This window comes from Manacus candei, unplaced genomic scaffold (genome assembly GCF_025592945.1).
Source record: "Manacus candei isolate 608988 ecotype Guabito, Panama unplaced genomic scaffold, ASM2559294v1 h1tg000053l, whole genome shotgun sequence".
Lineage (NCBI taxonomy): Eukaryota > Metazoa > Chordata > Aves > Passeriformes > Pipridae > Manacus > Manacus candei.
Genome location: NW_026138101.1, coordinates 4147993 through 4170904, shown reverse-complemented (window position 1 = coordinate 4170904; position 22912 = coordinate 4147993). Strand labels below are relative to the sequence as shown.

At 46.4% G+C, this 22912-nt stretch overlaps 2 protein-coding genes across 6 annotated transcripts in view; one reads left to right on the top strand and one right to left on the bottom strand.

Moving 5' to 3' along the window:
• The first annotated feature begins 54 nt into the window (after positions 1-54).
• PSME3IP1 (proteasome activator subunit 3 interacting protein 1) lies at positions 55-14162 on the top strand. 2 transcript variants are annotated; one of them, XM_051801944.1, is made up of 7 exons: positions 55-166; positions 2389-2534; positions 2711-2809; positions 6072-6194; positions 10177-10309; positions 12259-12323; positions 13424-14162. In XM_051801944.1, exons 2-7 carry the CDS (start codon positions 2405-2407, stop codon positions 13639-13641), a joined length of 768 nt encoding a protein of 255 aa, XP_051657904.1. In that variant the 5' UTR covers positions 55-166; positions 2389-2404; the 3' UTR covers positions 13642-14162. The 2 variants fall into 2 exon arrangements, with proteins under 2 accessions (XP_051657904.1, XP_051657905.1); XM_051801945.1 differs by having other exon boundaries at positions 6072-6198; positions 10181-10309.
• A 3043-nt stretch (positions 14163-17205) lies between these two features.
• The window catches only part of CPNE2 (copine 2), a 44171-nt gene continuing 38464 nt past the window's right edge, over positions 17206-22912 (bottom strand). For all 4 annotated transcript variants that reach the window (XM_051801910.1, XM_051801909.1, XM_051801907.1 and 1 more), the window contains exons 14-16: positions 22017-22150; positions 18654-18890; positions 17206-17796 (exon numbers count right to left, since the gene is read on the bottom strand). In XM_051801910.1, the coding sequence (XP_051657870.1) occupies positions 17689-17796; positions 18654-18890; positions 22017-22150 (479 nt within the window). In that variant the 3' untranslated portion in view covers positions 17206-17688. The remainder of the gene's footprint in view (positions 17797-18653; positions 18891-22016; positions 22151-22912) is intronic.

The following is a 22912-nucleotide window of genomic DNA, read 5'->3' as shown; positions in this document are numbered from 1 at the left end:
CCGCCGTGAGGGCGGCGGGGATTGGCTGCCGCGTGGGCGGGGCCGGCCAAGGAAGCGGGCCCGCGGTTGGTGAGGCGGACGGAAGGGGCGGGGCGGGTGGCCGAGGGGAGCGGGGTCAATGGCGGCACCGGGGGCTCGGCAGTGCCGCTCGCTCTGAGGGGCCGCGGTACGTGCCGGGGGCGGCGGGGCGGGCACAGCCGGCGGGGACGGGACGGTGTGGGCGGGGAGAGCGGCCGCGTTTGGGTCGTGGCGCACTGCGGGTGCAGGGGCGGCGAGGGCCGGGCCCGGGCCCTGCGAGCGCGGCGGGCCGAGGCGAGGAGCTGAGCGGAGGTGGGAAGGAGAGGGCGCGGGGAGGGCTCGGAGCGGCCCCGGGAGGGTTCCCCGCGCCCAGTTCCCCGCACCGAGCTCCACGGGCACCGCAGGGAGCGGGGCCCGGGCCCGGGGGCGGGTTGGGGCTGGTGGGGAGCGACTCGTCCCCGGCGGCTCCGGGCTCGTGGTTTGATGTGCTACGGGGGCGCGGAGGTGATTGAAGGCGTAGGTAAAGTAATCTCTGCTACTTGATATATTAGAAGCTGCACGTTGGTACCCGAGACAGAGTCGCTGCTCCGGGTCTGTCCCAGCCTGGGTGATGGCAAGGGCTGCGAAGTTCGGGGGTGTTTTTTTTTATCCTAGGGACGTTGTTATCTGGTGTTATCAAAAGCTGCAGTTTACAGCTGTGACAGAAACTTCTGTCATTTACAATGACCACCAGGCAAAAACATAGATAAACAGGAGAAAGTTGCCAAACACATGGATTTTGTCAGGTCTGGGGGATTTTGTGTGTGTTTGTTTCAGACGGGAGAGGGAAAAGGAAACAAGATTAGCAAACTTTATGACTGCAAGTGAACGTCAGTGTGATGCTGCTTGATGTTTATTTTTTTCCCCCTCCACTGTGCCCCAGGATGTGGTTGTCAGTAAAGTTGTTATTTGCTGAATCAGACACCAGTTTTCAGGATTGTAGTGTCAGGTCATAATTAAACCGAAATCCAGTTCATGTATCTTAAAACATGTTTTCTAAGTGAACTGGCTGATCCAGAAGACAGGTGGTTTGCTGCTGAAGGCTTTAGTCCCCAGAGGATGCTATGCCCTTGCAGAATCTCCTTCAGTTTATTTTTATGACTTTCTGTCACCATTGATTGGAACCTTTTGTTTCCTCTCTAAATGGATGGGTTGAGATGAACAAGTGGAGAAACAAATTATGTTGTTTCTGCAGCACTGGGATAGGAAAGCTGCCCTTGTGATCAGGACCTGTGTTCAGGAGGGAGATTCAATTTTCATCTTCTCTATAGGTTTCCAGCTGAACCACCTTCAGGAATGACACTAAAAGAGCAGGTGTTCCATGCTTTATGGAAAGTGCTCTCCCGCCTGCAGGGAGCTGCAAAAGGCTGCTGAGGCTGGAGAGATGGGTTGCTGTTGTGGTTTAACCCCAGCTGGCAACTAAGCAGGAGAGAGAGAGAGAGAGACAGAGAGTCACAGTTGCTCAGCACCCACTGTCCAGCCTGTCCCCAGCCAGCAGTTCCCACCCAGCTCCCCCCAGTTTATATACTGGGCACGATGTTCTGTGGTCATGGCTCTATGGAATATCCCTTTGGCCACTTGGGGACAGCTCTCCTGGCCATGCTCCCCCACAGCTTCTCGTGCAGCTCCTCGCTGGCAGAGCGTGAGACTGAGTAGTCCTTGACTTAGAATGAGCACTGCTGAGCAACAGCTAAAACTTCAGAGTGTTAGCAGTGTTATTGTCATACCAAACCCAAAACACAGACCTGTACCAGTTACTAAGAAGAAAATTAACTCTGTCCCAGCCAAAGCCAGGACAGTTGCTAATTTCTGAAATCTCACTGGTAATCACTTGTAAATACATGTATTTAACAACTGGAAACAGGCAAGCTTCCTCAAATTTTCACAAGATGGGTGAAAATATAAACTGTATCTTTCTCCAGAACAGAGAGGTGTAAGAGCTGAAATAAAAGGAGAAGGATGTGAAGGTAGGTGTGTGTGTGGGGTGTTTAATTTTTTTTAAAATATTTATTTAAGCAAGGTAAATACAAAGTGGAGTGGGAAAAAAAAATCCATTAAAATATGACTTTCAGAAAAGCAGCCTGAGGCAGACAACTATCAAGGAAGACATAACTATGAGAAAAGAATAGAGAAGGAGTAATGGGTGGTGCTGTTAGTTTTAGCAGTTGTGAAGTGAGTAGGTATCTCAATCAGTACTTACTGTTCAGTGTTCTTTGGAGAACTGAAGTTACTGTAAGGGCAGCAGTTCTGTTTTTCAGGATGTTCAGTAATGTTTCACTCACTGAAAAGTATAATAAGCCCCCTGATATCTCTTTCCCATTGTGTTTTTAGGATAGACTATTCCACAATGGATGGGGGAGATGGTACTGCTGACCTTGTGATTAACAAGAGGTTTGTGTCTGAGTCGGAGCTCGAGGAGCGACGGAAGAGAAGGCAAGAGGAATGGGAAAAGGTCCGGAAACCTGAGGATCCAAAAGGTATGGGATAGGCTTTAACAGGTACAGGAAAAAGACCTGAGAATATTTCACTTTTGTGGAAAGCAGGAATAAAAGGCAATGGCCGCTATTCTGTAATTTCAAAAGGTTTTTATATATGAAGAGACTAAGAACTGTTGGCAGTTTAGTGTTTCTGACGTGTGGTTTGTTCCTTTCAGAATGCCCAGAGGAGGCCTATGACCCACGGTCGTTGTATGAAAGACTGCAGGAGCAGAGAGAAAAGAAGCAGCAGGAGTTTGAGGAGCAATTTAAATTCAGTAAGCACCAGCAGCAAACTGAATGTATTGTGTGCAACAGCTGTACACAAGTAAGGGACATATCTCTGTGTCCCTCCCAGAGAGGGAAACAGAAGCTTCAGAGGAGTTACTGGAATCTTGGGTTTCTCAAGTAACTGTTTCTCAGTGCTGCTCTGGGCACCGAGGCAGCACTGCACACGTGCAAAACTCAAAAGTGGTTTGCAGTTATGAAGCTGCATTCCTGTAAAGTGCCTAATGCTAGGCTTGTATGGCACATTAAATAAAAAATACCCACAAAACCAAAATCTGACAGCGATCCATGGGAAAGTGAAAATGTGAAGTGGTTTTGTGACTCTTGAACTCATGCTTTAACACAAGACCATTCTGCTTCAGTCAATAACAGAAATCCTGCTACAGCAGCTGTTACATTTCCAAGCTGTAATTATTTGACTCAAAAGTGATTTGACACTTAAGAGTATTATTTGGAAGAAATAAACTTCCAGGTGTTGATTCTTCAAAAAGTAGATGTTTAACTGTTCTGATGAAACTGGAACTAATTTCTACTGATGTTTGGCTTTCTGATTTTATAGAAAAATCCTTTGCATTGTATCATCTGTGTATGTGCTGCTGAGTGCAAAGATGATAATGAGAACTAGAAAATTATTAGTCAACCTTTTTGGGAAAAAGGGAGCTATTGGCTCTAAATAAAGAGAAGTGAGGATGATACTGTGGGACTCCATTTTAAGGTGGGTTCTAATTGATTTTGGTTCTTTAGCTGGAAGCCTTACCCTCAAGCTGTATGTTCTTTAAGCTCCACTTTGGCTCACTGGATTCTGTCTAGAATTTCTCTTGTATTTGTGATGGAACAAAACTATGGCTCAGTCTTTGGGTTCTTAGAAGCTGCCCCAGCAGATGCTGTTGGGTACATCACTGATTACTGTGGTTGCCATTCCTGGTGTGTAGTTGATGCTTTTAGGATCATTCCTGTAGCCAGATTTCTTTGAGAGAAGGTAAGTGGGAGGAACTGACAAACTAAAGATCAGTGGAGCACTGGTTTACCTTATCAGATTTCAGCCAGTTTGGCCATTTGTGACAAGATTTGTCCCCTAATGTGCTTGAATTTGCCTTAAAATGTTCATAAGTGTTTTTTCTGTCCGTGGGAATTTTTGAGGAGTAGAAAACAAGTTTAGTGCACTGTCATTCTTATCAGTCACAACTGATGAGGGAACTTGGGAGGAGAAACTTTCATGCTGAAGAATTGTGTTTGCATTGACACATGAACTTACTCTAAAACTTTTATGTAGATAAAAACTGATTTACAGACTAGCAGTTCTTTCTGCTTGGCTGTTCAGCATTGCAAGAATGTCTTCCTTTTCAAAGTAAAGTAATTTTGGTAGACTGGTAGAGCATTTTAAATGAGAAAATAATCCTAGTATTCTCTATAATGGAACTTTAAAAATTTCCTTTCTGCACATTTGTGGTAACCAAAATAAGGACAGGTGAAAGTTTTTTCCAGTCTCTTGAGTTTCACTTATTTTTGGTGCTGAAAAGTGGCAAGTACAGATAATGTCATTATCTCTATAATTAATGCATTAGAGTCTCAACTGGACCTACAGGATTCTTTCCAGCTGGAGAGTTTCCAGTTTACTTCAGTAAACTTTTGCTCCCAGTCATCTTTGATGTGACTAAGCAGTTCTTGCCCAAGGAGCCACCCAAAAACTGACTGCTGTCAGCCTGGATGGGAAAGGCTTCCAATAACTGTTCAAAGTAATAGTTTCCCTTGCCCAGTTGTATTAGACCTACATCTTCCCTTTGCTTCAGTAAACCGAGTACTGGAATGGGTAGCAGCCTTCCTCTTAGTTTGCAGATGAGACAAGCAGAAAATTAAATTAATTCATGTCATTTGCTTCAAAAAGTGTCCTGAGTTTCACTACTTCTGCTCTCTGAAGGGGCCCTCAGCAGTAGCAGTGAGTGCTACAAGTTACTGTTTAAAGATTTATGAATGAGCTCTGCATGAGTTGGAAGGAGTGGGGATCAGCCTTTATAAAATAACCTCAAATAATAATTGATTTCTAGAGCTTTTCTGTCAAAGGCAGAAGCTTGCCAATTATCAGTGTAAATGGGTTTCTTAGTTTGCTATTAAAACAAATAGGGCTTGATTATGTGGGTGAAGATTAAAAAAAAACCACGGTGACCTAATGTAAAAGCCTAAAAATCCTCCCACAGAATTAAACTTTAATGGAGACTGAGGGTGATGTTTGGGCTAAGATTTTCTGAGGATGACTACAAACAGCAAGACTTGTTTTTTTCTAAAAAATATTTTTTATTAACTTTTTAACTAAATGGTTTTATCAAGAGATGTTGAACTTCTGCAGAGCAGGAAATAAAAGACCTTCCTGCTGCACCAGCCTGTACTTTCCTTAATGTAGGGTAGTCTGTTTAGAAAGAATTTATTTGTATTTGGAATTTAGGAGTTGTCTTGCTTCTATTTTTTTTTAAATTATTTGTTTAAACGGATGTTAGTATCAATTAGTTAACTAATTGTTTGTTTTAAGAAAATGTACTTCCTACTTTGAAGCAAGATTTATGGGGAGAAGTAATGTGGTTTCTTCCAGTTATTGGTTGGTTTAAGAAGAGATTCTGAGGAGACAGGTTTAAACTTAGTGTCTGAAGCCAAATCATTGCTTATTGTGGTTATTCCTTATTTTGTGTAACCTGTTCCAAATGGTGTTTCAGAACTACAGAAAGGCTGCCTGTCTGAAAACTTTTAAGTTTTCAATTAAGGTCAATTTTCCTTAATTATATTGGCAAGTCCAACAGCATTTCACAGCTTCCTGTGAATTGTTGGGCTTCTCTCTGTGGCAGTAGTGTTGTGTTCAAACTGTGTGAGTTTGTTGCAGTTTTTGTGCTTGAGTGTGTGAGAGTTTTGCCTTGTTAGCATCCAGGGTGATTAACTGGGAAGTATTTTTACTCCTTAATTACACGATCCAGCAGAGAGCTTGTGGAGTTTGCTTTGTACCCTTTCCTTGGCACAGCAGCGTGGCTGCTGGAGTACCCCATTCACTCACTCACCCAGGACTCTGCTCCCTGTGTTCCCAGTGCAAATTTTCCTACCTTGGCAGTCCTGGAAATGTTGTATGTGAGACGTGGACACTTCCCTACATTTATGGGGCTGTTTGAAGTCATTGGAAAATGTTGTAAGACAGTGATGAAGTAACACACGATAATTGTCTGCTTCCTAAGTGGTTTTAGCTTATCAATATGCATTCTTTTCTTTATTCAGAAAATATGGTAAGAGGCTTAGATGAAGATGAGACACATTTCCTTGATGAGGTTTCTCGGCAGCAAGAGCTTCTAGAAAAGCAACGAAGGGAAGAAGAGCTGAAAGAACTTAACGAGTACAGAATATCCTTTGCATTAAAATGGCTGGTGGTTACCTAGAGGAGGGTAAGAGTGGGCTGTAGTTTTGTTCTGTCATTGACATTCTTTTTATAAAACTGCTTTACAGAACGTGTACAGTGATAGACTTTCAGAGTTTAATGTTTTCATTGTAGACCACTGTAATGTTTGATATTCCCCCCGTCAGCCCTCACATATCCCTGGTACTTTTCTTTCCTTCTCCCCTCTCCATTGTCTTGGAGTTTGGTAGTGGGTTGGGTTTTTTTTCTGTTATTGAGTGCATGAAATACCATCACTAAAACCAGAAAGGGGACACAAAGGAAAAACATCCTATTATTTCTAATCTTCTGCTTTTGTCTTCTTACTGAAACGGAAATGCTGTCTTTTAATTTTTTTACCTGCATATTGCTTGATTTCAACATACCTGTTTGAAATAATGTTCGAATTGCTCTCTCTTGTATCTCTTCTTGAAGTATTAGATGCTTTTTTCCCTTGCTGATATCTGCAGGATGAAAAATTAAATACATCTGTCCCAATGCACTGACTTTCTTCTGGGAAGTCAGTGCCCATGGAGACTTGGCTCCCTTGGGTAATACACACTTGTAGGCAGTACTGAGAGCAGCACAGTTTGGCTTTGCTGTTAAATGCCAAATTTTCTTTAAGATGTGCTAGAGAATAATATAGGATGTTTTTTTCTCTCTGATTAGTGCCAGTCAAGGGACGTTGGAATGACTCAATGATTTCTGTGCTAAGCAAAATGTTGCTTTTTTGAGGTTTACTGAATCTGTGCAGATTGAATCTTTGTCTCCATGTCATCAGTGAACAAAATACAAGTTCTCAAGGATGCTTTAGTATAAATAAAAGAGTTTGTGTACACAAGGAGGTGACCAAAACCAGTCAGCACATAAAACTGGTTAGCACTGATGCTACAAAGATCGGCCTTACCTTGTGTTAGTCAATGATTTACAACTTGGAGGGTGAGTACTGTGAAGAACATCTAAATTAGCTCAGGAATGTGTGTAAGTAAAAGAAATACTGATGCATTTTTTTACTCCAGAAATAGGCTGCAGCTAGTTGTTGGATTTGGAGTATTTTCCTAATTTGTTGGACCTAATAATGGGATGTTCATGGGCTATATTTAGTTTGGGTGATGTTGCTCGCGGGTCTGGCTGATCTGGAGCTGTGCAGTGTGGGACTGTGCTGGGGCAGCAGCTGCCAGCTCTCCTTATGTCACATTCATCTGGGGTGAACCATACCAGCCCAGAGGGGGTCTGGAGTTGTCTTGAATTAGCCACATAACACACTGATCCTGAATTTTCCTCAGCAGGGCCTGATCAAGGTGTACAGGCCATCTTACCTCAGTCTTTGTGGTCTTAGTAATATTGGTGCCTCTGGGTCTGAAGTCTTGCTGTAAATGAATCTGTAGAACTTACTGCTGATGGGGTGGAAGGAGGGGAAATGTTTTATAGTCACCTCATCCCGTGGGAAACTGGGAAGCGTTGCCCCTTCCATTTCTTCTTTGCAATTTTTTTATTTAACCATAATATTGCAAGAAATCTCAGAGCAACTTGCAAAATGACTCATCTGCGTTTGGAATTTTTGGTGGTGTTCTTCTGAAAATGCAAAAGGTGTTTTTTTGCATCTGCAGGTTGTTACCGATGGTTTATCACTACAGTGACAAAAAAAAAAGTGGGCACTAGGCAAATATGCTGCATCTAGAGGTACTGTTCAAGTACCCTCCCAAACTAATAGGAGGAATGTCAACCCACTGGGTTTGATTTTTTGCTCTTTTTCCTGGTATAGCATCCAGTTTAAGCTACCCAGAGGCATTAATTTAATGGTAAACCTTACATAAATATTCAAGTACGGAGTTGGTTTTTTTTTCTTCTTTTTGTTTTATGTTGAACAATCATGAAATCATATATCTTGAGGGTAACCATACTTTGGAATATTTTAGTGCACTCATAAGCTTAAGAAATTCATATGCATGGATGACCAGGAATTTTACTTCCTCTTGCATGAATAGCTAGGTGTGTTTGCTCCTTATCCTATCCAGATCCCACTGGTCTGACAGTGATTAAAGATTTGCAGATATTTTTTAAAGCCAGATCCAAGAAGTGTTTGAGAACAACATCCTCTGGTCTTCACACCTATATATATGTGGGAACCATCCCCCTTCCAAGAAGCAGGTTTTTCTGTAGGACAGCTTGTTTAATGCAGTTGATATTTAGATTGAGAGGTTTATTTCTGATGTTGTCTTCCTGAGGGGGAACACTTCTTGGCTGGGTATAGCATTACATTTGCTAATGGCAGCAGTATGTATAAAATATCTACTAAAAATGTGCTGAGCCTTTCTAGTTAAGGAGTTTTAGGGAAATGCCATCCTGGACAGAAGTGAAAAGCCTGTAATTTGGTATCTTTTAAAAGAGAAGCCTTTGGCTTCCTTAGCTGGGCTTTTTTAGTGCAGTCTTAGAATATAACAAGGTGATGGACTAAAGTGTGGAAGTTGAACACTGCAGTGGGTGGAAGGAGTTGTGTGTTGCAACATCAAACTGTGTTCGACACAACGAGCTTTCAGATGGCTTTGGATAGCCACAGGATGGCACTCCTGTGCCATCCTAAAAAGGAATAAAATTGAACAGTGGTTTTGGCTGAGAAGACTTGGTTGGGGTAAGAAGCAATCTGAGTTACTGCTGTATCCTTAGGAAAATCTAACAAGGAGTGGCATCTGAACCCTTCTGATTGGAGACCGAGTGAGTCGCTTCAAACCAAAGTGTAAGAGTTTGATTTGCAGATGTTCAGTGGGGGGAAAAAAGCTGTGGCTTCAAAATATATGGTCCATCAACATGAAATTCCCTATCTAGTATTTGTCTGCAGTGACTGGGGTACCTGTGAAAGTCCAGCTGTGCAACTGGAGTCAAAGAAACTGTTAGAAAGCTAGATGTGAGTTTATAAACGTGCTTTGAAATTAGGCTAATTTGCCTTCACTGTGTGCAGCTTGTGAGTTTTGCAGAAGCTTGTGTGACTCCCATGGCACCTCATCAACAAGCAGGGCCTTTGACAGACCTCTCTTCACCAAATACAGATGGGCATTAAATGTTATCAGGGCAGGACTGGGTCCTGCCACGGGAGACCTGTTCAGGGTGTGTGCAGTGAGTGGGCCTTGATAACACATAGGCCCAGCTCCTCCTTATCCTGTCTGAGAACCTGCTTAAGATTCTCTCTAAGCATTATAGGTTTCATCTGCATCTCACCTTGCTAACACTGTTTTAAACTACTTAGTTTTTCTGTGCAGTCATTCATCCTTAATCAATCTGTCTGCTTCCTCTTTGGGTTGGAGCTCAGACCAGCAGTAACAGCCTTGTGGCCCTTACAGAGAGAGGAGCTGAAAAGACAGAGTGATAAATGCCAAAGCTGAAAATGGAACTGTTTTGCCTTGGTAGGCTGAAATCTGCTGGGCTCAGCAAAAGGAAGGTTTAGGAGTGGAAGTGAGCACACATATTGCTACTTAGGTTTTTTGGTAAGGGTTAGAGTTTGGAGCAGCAAATATGAATTACAAACGTGTTGACCTCCATAGAAGGGGAAGTACTGCATTGCCTGTTTGATTTGTTTGTTTGTTTTGGTCCCAGCCTGACCTTTTTGCTTTTCTAAGGCCTTTAGGTAAAGGCAGGATGATGGTATGTTCGTGGGTGCTGGGTGTCATGTGTTGCACCTTTCTGGCTTCAGAGCAGCAGCTCCTGGGCTGCTGCCTGGATGTCTTCACAGGGAGAGCTGGTATTGATACCTGAGGGAGGTCTGACCCCAGAGGGTGAGGTCCTGTTATGTTTTGGCTGAGGGTACCAGCTAAATGTCATTACAAATAAGTTTATTTTGATAGAATATGTGAATGAACTTCGGTCGTTGCTGTCAGCAGAGCTGGCTAAATATATCCGAGAGGAAGTGTCTGTTCTCCCTGTTCCTTCCAGTTGATCCTTAACCCTTAATTCACAGCACTCTCACCAAAGTGGGAGTCAGTATGGACCCAAAGAAGGAAACTGAGAAGAAGTTGCCCATGAAGTCAGTGGAAAACAAGAACAAATTCTCTCAGGCAAAGCTGTTGGCAGGAGCTGTGAAACACAGAAGGTTAGTTTCACACCTCTATAAATTCATGAGGAACGGAACCCAGTTAGCAGTGTAAAGGGAGGCAGGCCAAAACTGCCTCCAGAGAGTGAGGTGTAAACCTTAGCCCTAAAGAAAAAAGGGGGAAGGTATAAGAAAAGACCAGCCTTGTTTCTATAGGCTCTCACAAACTGTGGGGAAAAACATGAAGCAATTCAAATAGATAAGTGTGTGTAAAGCAAGTGGGTAGACTCTTCATTCTAGAGTGCTTGGGCAATCCTGCTTGGGGATCTAGAGGGAATCTGTTTTACATCTCTATTTATAGATATCAGTGTCACCTCACTCAAGTGAATTCATTCACATTTGCATAATGGATCAGCCCATTTCACCTGTGCTTACAATGGATTGTTTTAATTGCTGCTGGGGGCAGCACGTGGGAGACAAAGTTACAAGAGAAGAGCTTTGTGTACCAGTTTGGTCCTGGGGACATCAGGCAAACTTCCCTTGTTCCTCAGTCATTTGCACTGATACATCACCACCCTTTCCATCCCAGGGAGATGGCAGCTGGGTTTGTGACGTGTTTGCTGTTTTGATCTTGGCCCACAAACGCAGCTGCTGGTGTGCCACAGGTTAGGGAGAAACTAGGCATGTGGGACCAGACTTATTTCCCAGAGATGAATCATCTAATACTTAAGATGATTACTGGCATCTCCAAATTCAGTCAGTGTGTTTGAATCGTCTCAGAGAATGCAAGATTATTTTAGAAGCTTATCTTGTAGGGTGATGTTTAGCTCCCAGTACAGCAGTAATTGCATGTCTGAAAACTGAAGTAAGCACTTCCACCACTTAATGTGTGTGGGGTTGGGTGGTAGTTTGGGTTTTCGGAAAGCGGAGAAGAAAAGCCCTGAACTGATAACAAGCAGCCAACAATGTTGTTTTTGTCTTCTAACTATTAGTACTTAACCCAGTAGGATGCAGAAAAGGAGCTGGCATGTGCTTAATGGCACTTCTGAAGTCTGCAGATGGCATCTTTTTGAAGAGAGCATCTTAACTGACATGTCAGTGCCATTGCAGACTTGCTTTGCAGTCTTCTATTTTTGCCATCTTATCTTCTATTGCGAAGTGGCCCAAAGCAAGTGTAGTGTGAGCTCAACATCTGCTCCCTGAGCTTTGTAATTTCCTGTAAAGGATGTATTGCTATTAAAAGCTCCCTGCACAGAGTAACCTTTCGTCTGTACTGCATGTTCTGACAGGGACAGAAAAGAGTTAATGCATAATAATGCTCATACTTCATCAGTTCATCACAGCTGAAGCTGGGAAGCATTTGTTTATGTGGATGACTTAGGACTGGGAACATGCAGGGTGGGGGGAATGGAATCTGAGCAGTGGCAGGGGAGAGCTATAGAAGCTCTGAAGAGTCAGAAGTCTGGGTCATGTTCCTTTCCCCCAGGAAGGACTCTTTTCTAGATACTGCAGCTGTGTGTGAATTGCTGCAAAACCTACTGGGCTTCTTACTGGGTGCAAGATTTTCAGACGTTTTAGAACAGGCTCTGTAGGAGGGGGAAGGGGAAAGCCACAGATATTGCACCAGCAAGTGTGGTGACCATCCACGTGTGCAAGGCTGTGGTCGTGTGGGGTGTCTGAAGCTCAGGCAGTCATTCCCAGTCTCCTGTGGGGTACAGCCCACTGGATAGGTGGCTCTGGGTTGCTGTGCAGGAGGTTTGACTTGGGCTCCCAGAGGCGTGTTCCCATTTCCCAGGTTAACAGGTGATAGCAGTGTAGGTGTTGACGCTTCCTTGGATCCTGCACGTTCTTCAGGGAGCCCCAGTTAAGGGCAATCAGAAGTGGTGATGGTCATCAGGGGATCCTGCTGGCATTCACTGTAGCATTTTTGGCAAAGATGTATCAATTACTTCACTGTAATTAAGTGGTTGCTTATGAGGAACAAGACACTTTCTTATTTTTTTCCACAGTTCAGATGGTGGTAACAGTGTGAAGAGGTTGAAATTAGATACTGATCACGATGAAAAGAATCAAGGTATGTCCCGACTTCTCCATGTAGGAAGCTGTGTGTCTGTCACTGAACAGCAACTGGCTTGGGGTAAAACCTGGTTTTGCTTTTCTGGTCCTTCATTGTGCAAGGCAGCACAGACTCTCTTAGAGCAGTAGAAATGGTAAATGTAGGTGCCAACAGCCTTCACAGGAAAGAGGGCTGCAGGTTCCCTGCCTGGACCAGTCCTGACAGATGTTTGTCTAAGCTGCTCTTAAATCTCCACAGACAGACTGTGCACCCTCCTTAGGGAGTTTATTCTAATGCTTAACTGATTTTAATCTGAAAGAGTTTTACCTGGTAACTAATGGGAGTCTCCTTGGGTGCATTTCAAGCCTATTGCTTATTCTCCTGGCAGGACACATGGAGAGCTGCTCATCCCCTTCCTCTTCACAGCAGCATTGGATGTATTTGTATGCATCCACTTTAACTTTTCATGCTGTGATGTGATTCTGTCCATCCTGAAGTCAATTTGTTTCAGAAAACTGTGAGGAACTAGAAGAAAAATTAAGCTGTGTTTCAGCCTTAGCTGTCAGGGCTGCACTTGACTTGCTGTCAAGATACTCTGACACAAATCGGGCGAGCTGCAATTGTGTAATGACAACCCAAGGCGCTTCCTGAATCTCCTTCTGTTCAGTAAACTTTCAGAACAGTGGAAATAATTAATTAGCCATGGAAGATGGGAGATGTTGACTAGCAGAACGATGGAATAAAACTTTTCCTCAACTATGCTGTTACATTGCAAAAAAAAAATACTCAGCTACACAAAGCAGAGCTATTTATTCTTATTTAGTGGGTTTGGTACTTGACAAGCATCAAACTGACAGCTTTAGAATAAAAAATCTGTAATGCCACCATAGAGCTGGGCTTAAACTAGTGATGAGGAAAAAAAAAATCCCCTGAGGTAGCAAGTCCTTCCTGTCAGAATGGCTTTATTGCAGCATAAAGCTGCCTTATGCTTTAATTAAATCCTGCAGTCATCCGCTGCTTGTATGGCAAAAGCAGGTGAGTGACACGTGGCAGCTCCTGGGCTGATTGAAAGGCCTTTCCCGCACTCCCTGTGTTTGACTGGGGTATCTCTCTTCCAGAAAAACCCTCCTGTGTTCCCCTGGGGAGCAGCTCCGTGGGAGGCTCCACAGTGCACTGTCCCTCAGCCGCCGTGTGCATTGGGATCCTGCCGGGCCTGGGCGCCTACTCGGGGAGCAGCGATTCGGAGTCCAGCTCGGACAGTGAGGGCACCATTAATTCCACTGGAAAGATTGTCTCTTCTGTCTTTCGTGGCAACAGTTTCTTTGATGGTCCATAACAAAAATCCCTCCGTGTGTAATGTAGTGCAGAGTATCTTCCAAAGCCCTGATGGATGCTTGTCGCATCCCTCTGCCCCAAATATAATCTTTCTAGCTAACCTCTAAACCTTAATACACTCAGATACTCCTAAAGCAACTCATTATATCTTCCCCCCCACTCCCAACTTTCCATTTCTGGGGTGCATACTGAGCCTTGAGGAAAAGCTGCCATCCTAAAGCAGAAAGCACACCTCGTGTCACAAAGGTCTGAGGGTAAGGAGGAGAGAGCTTTATCTTTTACAATTCTTATGGAAAGAATTATGTTGATTTAAGAAGTTTATACAAGACTAACAAGCAAAAATACTCACTTGAAGCAGTGAAGTCTTGTAGAAACAGCCATGTGTTCTGTTTTAAAATGTCATTTTTATTCTGCATTTGAGAAATGGGGGCAGAACCAAATTTGAGCAGATGGTGAAGTGTAGATTGCCATGACACTGTAAAGAAGTTTTAGTGTTACATGATTAAAGACATTCTGAATGCATTTTTTTATCTCTGCTTGTGCCATTCATAATTGTTCTCGTTCCATTAAGCAATTTCTGCTCTACCCGACCAGCCCTTTCCTCAAACCGCCAGCCAGGAGAGGTACAAGGCAGCCTCCTACAAATGCAGAGGTGGTGATGGAAAACTGTTGGTCTGGGTGAGTTCACAGGAGCTGCAATTGGCTTTTCTGCTCAAAGGCTGTTGCTCCTGCGCCAGCACTTGACGAGGAATTCAGCTTTTCAGCAGCAGTGTCCTGAAGAACATGACTCCAGAGCAGGTGGGATTCCCCAGCTCAGCCAAACCTCTTTGTACAGAAGCTGAACAACATCATCCTTGTAGATGTACTGAATTTAAGAAATCTTACATGGACATGTTTCTGGGTGGACCAAGGAGCCAGGCACGAGCAGGAAGGAGGGCTGAGGGTCCATCCTTTTTTCCTGTGTGTGCAGACGGGGCTAATGGGAGGTCACAGGGTTGGAACAGCTCAGCTCGACCGCTCGGGGTGGAAGAGTCTTTGTGACAGTCCCTCACAGCCCTGCTCTATGTACTGCACTTCTGAGAGAGCAGCTGGGCTAAAAGCAGTGAAAACTGAAGGCCTTTACTGGATTCGTGCCTTAGCTTGAGTGTTGAATTTTCCCAAAGAAAAACAGGGAGAGTTATGCTCACAATGAAGCTATCCTTAGCCAAATACCCCTTCTGTTTGCACAGCCCTGTTCCACAATCAGATCCTTACAAACACACTGATTTTTTTCCCCCTGTTCTGAGCTTCATGGCACCTCCTGTGTTTGCTCCAGAGTTTATCCTGCCTCTTCCCTAGCTACTGTAATTATGGCACTTTCAGGTGGAAAATAGGTAGATCTCTTGCAGCCTCCCTAATGCTTTGCTTTTGATGACTTTCATTATACTGAGCTTTGGAGTGAAATGGAAGTGGTGCACACAAAATGCATGTTTTTTGATGAAAGTTGCATTTGCAGGAGCCTTGAGGAGATGGTGTGAGAGCTGTCAGTGTCCTTCCTGGCACTGAGCTACATCAGAAATCTCACTAGAGAGTCAGAGCAGCCTGGCCCAGCTGTGAGCATGCTGGGGCCATTTTCCTGAGTGATATTTTGCACAGCTGCAGTCAAAATGGCTGATTTAGACAGAAATTTATAGTGGCAGTTGTCAGCCAGTTGCAGCAGGTGTGATGGTGGTGCAGAGGGGCTGCAGGTGAGATCAGGAGGGGGTGATGGTGGTTATAGTGGACAGTGCAAGGCCAGGGGGAGACATAATCCAGGGAAAGCAGATGTGAGAGCCCTCCACTTTCCTCCTGTTCCTAGAAGAACAGAATTGGGCACTTGGGGAATGCCTTTGAGTCTGAGTCAGCCCTGCTGTTCTCAGGGCCTGGCCCATGTAAACAAACTGCAGAGCTGTCCCAGCTCCTCACTCCATCCATTAGTCCCATTTACCTTCGTACAGTCAGAAGCCATCTGACCTTAAAATACTCCAGTGCCCTGAGAGATGTGCTGGGAAGTGAAGAGTGAATGAGATGTAGGATAAATCAGACCTGAAAAGGGCAGCTGTGGCAGTAACCTTGCCCTGGGGCTAACAAAGCTGACTCCAGCTGGTTCCTGCAACTCTGGCGACCAGTGGTAGATTTAGATTTTTTTGGGTGTTTTGTTTTTTGGTTTGTTGGGGGTTTTTTTGGGGGGGGGGAGGGGGTTGATATTTTTTTTTTTTTAATTTGGGGGTTTTTTGTGTAGGTTTTTTTTGGGGTTGGTTGGTTGGTTTTGGGTTTTTTTTTTGTTTGGTTTTGGTTTTTGTTGGTTTTTTTGTTATTGTTGTTATTTTAAGAAAAAAACATGACTGCATCATGTGTGCTTCAGCCCCTCCCCAGGGATAGCTCAATAAACGGCTCGGCTCGTTGTCTGTGCTAGTTGTTAAAGCTTCAGAGAGGTGTTAAAAAAAACGACAAACCCCCACAAACACTCTACTAGAAGAAGAGCTATCGAGCTTCTGCAGCTGCGTGTGAGGTTCTCTTATGGAAATTAAAAAAAAAAAAAAAACCAACAAAAAACTCCCAACAATTTTTCCAAAGCCACACACTTCGATCTGGAAGCTGAGCTGGATACAGCATTATTTCAAACAAGCCACTCTTCCAGGGCTGCTTCTCCCTTTGGAAAAGGGTGGTGTTGGTTGTTTATTTTCCCTTCCAGGGTGTTTTTGCAAGGCAAAGGTTTCTCGGAGCACTCCCCCCTCTCCCAAGGGATGGAGCTCACCTGGGGCCTGCTTGGAGCCTTCTCGGGGCCTCTCTGACGGCTTTGACCTGGTGCTGTGGGACTGCCTGGGGCAGCCCCTGTGCTGGTGCCTGGGGGGCAGCAGTGACAGCCCCACGTTTGCTGGTGGTGGTTGGTGGCAGAGAGCACAGCCAGGAGCACGTGTGTGTGCAGTGGACACCAACCTCCCACCTGAAGCGCTTCCGCTGACGGGGAAAAGGGAGGTCAAGTCTGCTTGAGTTTGGAGTAGGGCTGGTGATCCCTGCCAGACGTTTTGAAGCATATTCAGCTTCAAAAGACCTTAATCTAGTTAAGAACAGCAGAAAGCAGCAATTAGCACTGAAGATAACACGTTGCTGATGAGCAGCTCAAAGGAGCTGCTGGAGAGCCGGATTTCATTACCCAGCCCAGGCAGGAGGGAGCTTCTGTTACTCAGACTCGGAAGAATTTCTAGAGATGAAGCAGCAGTGAACCATGAAACTTCTTTTGGTGGTTCATCACTGGTTCACCAGTGTTTTTCCAAGCACACACATGTGTGCACACACCAGGCCCCTGCCCTTAGCTTAGGCAGGCACGGAGGGGATGCTGCCCTCCCTGGGACATCCACTTTCAGTAAATCCCCCTCTGGCACACTGCCCTTGACAGCCTGGGCTGATTCCAGGGCACGAGGAGTAGAAACACTGAGCAGAGAGAGCGACTGAGGGACCAGAACAGGCCATTGGGGGTGACTCCCAAACACCCAGCACTGCTGACCATGTAAGCTGCTCCCAGACATTCCCATCTAGGAGACCCTTGTTTTAAATGTCCAAGTTTCTTTATTAACCTGAGTATAACAAATATAACATGTACACAGTATAAAAATGAACACAGAGCCTGACAGATGTACAGGTACAACACAAATACATGAACTATACAACGACCAGTTCATTGAATGATAATAATATATTAAGCATTTCATTGCTTGGAAAAAGCAAGTTTTGATCATAAAAATTGTATCCTGTTCCACTGAAATTTTACAAAGTACATTCAATACTGAAAAGTGACTCAACAGAGCAGGACCAAGGCATGGCCTGGCTGCTTAGTGTTACCTGGGGCCAAGACTGTACAAAATGAATCCAGACGCTTCGCTGGGGTGAGTGTTAGGAACTTAGCAATTAAATTAAGAAGTACAAAGTGTTTCAGGGAGGGTATTCTTCTCTTAAGAGCATGTGGAATGCGCTTTCGGTAGGACCAACAGGCTTCGGCAACATGCAGAGGGAGCAGCCTGGCACAGCTCTACGCGGGCTCCGAGTTGATGGGTGGCAGGTTTTTGTGCTTGAAGTACTGCACGACTTGCTGGGGCAGCTCTGCCAGCACAGCTTTGGCCAGGGTCTCCTTGGGGACCTGTGGGCCAGAGAGAACCAACACCAGCGTTAGAACAGCCACAGGGGACCAACCAAGCAAACATGGCTGGGCTGTCCCCAACTCCAGACTGTGGCATTTCATTTAATACCCCCTAGAGTCTAGTGGCAGCCAGCATTTTATACACCTGAGATTGTTATATTCTATAATACACTTGCCCTACAGGAGGTAATTCACTGGTAGGGAGGAATAAAACATCCTGGGTAGGTCAGAAAACCCGGGTGTGAGTAACAAGAAGTGGAACAGAAAGACACTGATTAATTGCAAAAAGTGGGGAGATAAGCACAGGCTGATTTTCTGCATCTGTGGGCAATCCTGTGCCAACAACAGTGTCCGACCCAGGGCTGACTCCTGGATAATCCCACAGAGGGGACGTGTGTATGGCCAGTCCTGGCATTGCCCATTTCTACCAGCACCAGGAGGGACCGGGGTGCAGGGCATTAAGCCCTCGGTGTGTGGCACATCACAGGTGCTGGATGAGGCCGGAATGGGAGAGGCCAGCATGGGACTGTGGTGAGGGATACGAGCCCAGTGCTGCCCCAGCTTGCTGTGGGAACCCAGACCCTGTTATGATTCACGGGTTTTTGCTCCCACCTGCCTGACAATGACAGGAGGCGGAGGAACGGGGGGATGCTCCAGTGGAGCCCGCCACAGAGATGAGGAGCACTGTTGTCCCTGCCCGCAGTGCTGATTTATGTGGTCAGTGACAGAGCATCACTGAGAGATGGTAAGATGGACAGGTACCTCTTGCCTCCACCAGTGTTGCTCCACTTCCAGGGTCATTTCCAGGCTTGACACCCCATTCTCCCTGTGATCCCCTCCCCGCTGCCCACACTCACGTTGCGGAAATTCCGGAAGGGCACGAACTGGACGATGTCCCGCACGGCCTCCTCGCCGGTGTAGGAGTGCAGCACCCGGCTGTCCCCGTCCAGGAACTCCATGGCAGCAAAGTCAGCGTTGCCCACCCCCACGATGATGATGGACATGGGCAGCTTGGACGCCTGCACCACGGCGTGTCTCGTCTCGTCCATGTCGCTGATCACCCCGTCCGTGATGATGAGGAGGATGAAGTATTGCTGTGGAGGGGAAAGGGCAGAGGGTCAGACCTGGTGGGATGCCAGAGCCTGCGGGCTGTAAGCGGCCAGGATGCTCCACATGTTGAGGGGTGGCAGGTCCCCTGGGTGTTTGGGAGCAAGGTTCACCACTTCCCAGGACAGCTGGCATCAACCCCTTTAGCAGAACCCGGAAATCCGGGTGTTGATTTTTGAAAGATCGTAAAAAACAACAAACCAACTCCCCCACAAAAAATATTTTTCTTATTTACTGTACTTAATGATGGAAAAAAACCCCAACCTCCAGCCTGTGCAGAGCTTCTGCGTGAGGGCCAGGAGGAGTTTGGGGCTGGGATATGAGCCCAGCTGGGAGGTGAAATCTCCCTGTGCCTGCACACACAGTGGGGTGTGTTTTGGGGTGCTCCCCATCAACGTGTCCCTGCACCAATGGGGAGCATCTCCTGTATTCCAGTGCCAGGCTGTGGGGTGGGGAGGGCTGTCCCATGCTCAGGGTTTGTCCCTCTCCTGTACAAAGCCGTGGGTATTGGAGGCACTGAGGGGGGTGCAGAGGGTACCAGCAAGATGGGGGGATGACAGATCAGCAGCATTGGAACCTGCTCCCCTTCCCTTGGGAAAAGGAGGGCACCAGGGCCAGTCCTGCAGACCTGGGAGAGGATGGACAAGGAAACAGACGGATAGACCCTCCTGCTGGACTCAGCTCAGCAAATCTGGAGCATGTGGACCCCCAAAATTCCCGTCTCCTCTGTCTCCAGGGAAAGTAATGGCTCAATTTTGGCACATTACGCAGCTTGCGTGTGCTGGAGAAATGACGAAAACAACCACTCAAGCACATTAAAGCCCTTTGTTCCTCTCCTCATTCTTTCCATTTCCTCTGAAAACCACTAGTGCAGCCATCCTGGAAAAGCAAAAAAGGGAGCACTGCCCCAAGCCTGTTTTTTTGGTCTTCCTCCAGCCCACATCTCCTGAAACCTTCCCTAAGCTTCGTTTCCTCTTGATGCTCTCCAGTGCTAAATTCCAAGTACAAACAAGGCTGGGTCAAGCTTAAACACAACCCGAGGACATGGGTGAGGAGTCTTTCCCAAGCCAGGGCAGCAGCCAGCCCCTTCTTCCCCACCCCAGCCCCTTTTCGATGTGTTAGCCCTGCCTGTGGAGCACTGCCCAGGCTTTCATTTTCCCCTAAATCCGAACTTTTCAGAGCAAATTGTGGGGAGGCATAGATCTGAAGAGCAGGACCCCAACATCTATACCTGGAGGACCAGACTAAACTTCAGGAGAGGACCTGCACTGGTCATCACTGGAAGCAGGACTGGGGCCTGACCCTGTCTGGGAACCAGCATGTGAGGAAGAGTAAAACCTTGAGGGGAGCAGCTGGTAATGGGAAAGACTTTAAGCTGATTCTCCCCTTCCTCCCCTGGCCTCTGTACCAGAAACACAGGAAGAGCTATTTTCCTTTGTTCCCTCTTTTTTTTTTTTTTTTTTTTTTTTTCTGTGAAATCCTTAACAGGATCAGAGAAAAATGCTGGAAAGTCTGCAGGGAAAGGGGCGGGGGCGCAGAGCTCATCAAATGTTTATCACAACATGTTTCAGAGGTCAAGTGGAGTAAGAGCTGCTGCTGTGGATCAGCCTCAAAGCCCAGGGGCTGTTCTGGGGTGACAAGCGTCGGAGATTACAGCAGGGGAGCAGTGGGCACAGCAGGAGAGCGTTGGTGGGAGATTCCCCAAGGAGTGATGACAATTGTGGTGGTGTCAGTAAGTGGCAGCAGGACAGGTGCGCTGGTGGCACCTCTGGGCTCGCAGTACCCAGCTGGGGTGGCACCTCTGCCGAGCCACAGCCGGAGCTGCTGGAGCACAGCAGGGATCAGGCTGGCCCCACAACTGAGTCCTGCCAATCTGGGGGCTCCATTGGCACAGCACCCCAGCAGCACCTTCCTCCTTTCTCCTCTCTGTTGCTAAAATGGCCGATCCCTGAATCCTGTGTGGGCTCTGGGGATGATTCCTGATCATTTGCTAACGATAGCAGCAATTAGGCTCAGGCGGGTGAGCAGGACTTGAAGGGATTAGGCAGCACTAAACAGCATGAGGTAAGAAAAGGGGTGGTTTTGATGCAAGGACCCTGCTGGAAAGGTGTGTTTTAATTCCCTGAAGCTTATTAATCCTTTCCCAAGAGTCAAATCGTGTAATCCCTCTGTTCCTCCCCCAGCCCCAACACATTTAAGTCTCCCATCCCTGAAGAGCCGGGGACTCTGGTGTTTGTGATCTTTGTTGCCATGGAAAAACTACAAGGTTTTTTGGTTTTGTTTGAAATGTTGAGAGCAAGTGAGAGCGGGAGGAAGAGGAGGGCAGGCCCAGGCAGTCACCAGAGGCATCGGCACCAGGGGTGGCTTTGATGCCACCAGTCAAAGATGGGCTGGAAGAGAAGACCCCCAGGCAGCGAGATCCCTCATCAATAACGCTTTGTGCTGCCAAAAACAAAAGCCTGAGCTAAGCCAGCCTTGCCTCTGACGGCACTATTAGTGCCCATTATTTAAAATCTCCCTTGATTAAACTATTAGTGCCAGCGGAGGGGTGCAATTTGCATATGATTAGCGCCTCTGCTCAGTGCAGAGCCCGTGGGCTCTCCCTCCCCCACTGCCAGCCAGAGGGAAAACGAAAAAACGAGGAGCGACCTGGATTTGTGCGGAATTAAACCAAAGTCAGTATTTCCTTGTGCCTGGACCTGGGAAGAGCACTAGCACTGACAGCAAGGCTGGAAAAGGTCCCCCTGGGGAAGAGGTTTCAGGTGTGATCCTGCTTTGCTCCAGGCAGGGATCAGGGAAGCTTTTACCCCAACATCTCCTACCATGCACGTGCTGATGGCCAAGCTGAGCAGTTTTGGCCAGCAGAACCCAGGGGCCAGATCTGCCATCCTCCATGGGCAGCCTGCTGCCACGGGGACCCAAGGGAGCTCTATCTTGCAGACTTCAGATGCTCTTCACACCCCTAAGAGGACACCCCGGTCACCACTGGCAATGCTGGACCCACGGCTGCAGCCCACAGCGAAGGGGAAGACACAAAATCCAGCTCAGGCTTTGCATTCCCCTGCCCAAAGCCATCAGGATTCCCAACCCACCGTGGAATCTCATGGACTTACGGATGCAGTTTCCTGTTGGGTGGCTTGAGCTGCGAAGCGAGCCACGTGGTTGATGATGGGGGAGAAGTTGGTGGGTCCATAGAAGCGGATGTGGGGCAGGCAGGCTGAGTATGCTTGGACAATGCCCTCCACACCTTCAGGGAAAGCAGAGAAGCCAGGCATTACAATGCATCACAGCTCAGGACCACAGCAAGTCCAATTAGGAATCATCCTCTCATGCTGTCATGGAGCTGAACTTAGATCCATTTCCCTCCATCACCCCCCCCCAGCTCCCTGCCACCAACTCATCCAGCTCCACTTTAGTCATTTTGTAGTGAGTTCTCAGACTTTCTGGGGTAGGGAAGACCTTGTAGTGCCCACAGTCAATGAAGGCATTCCTTTGATTCTTAAAAAAATCTCAGAATCGGCCAAAGAGGAGGAGCAAAAAGAAAAGCAACTCCTGGTCTCTGAACATAACCAAAAAAACAGACAGCGATAAAAAAATCCCAAAAACTGGACATAAAAAAAATCCCTAAAACAGTGGTGAGAAGCAAAACAACCCTCTGAGCTCCCTAACTTCTGCCACAGCAGAACAGGGCAGATGGTTGGTCTCCTGAAAGGATGCATGGGTGTGTGATCCAAAAATGACCAATTCCACAATTAATCAGGTAATCATCAGTCCTTTGGGAAGGACTTGTCACTAATAAGAGCTGCAGGATGGTGGCTTCTGCACATAGTGCCTGCAATACATCAGATCCAGTGAATGCTTTGTAGCTGCTGGAGAGGGACTGAACAAATCAGAGGCAGCAGAAAAGCAGATGTTCACAGACAGCTTTCATGAACCAGCCAGCAAGGTTTGGAGGCCCATCTTGCTGGGGTAAGACGACTTTTGGAGTCCACGGTAGCCCTTATCACTC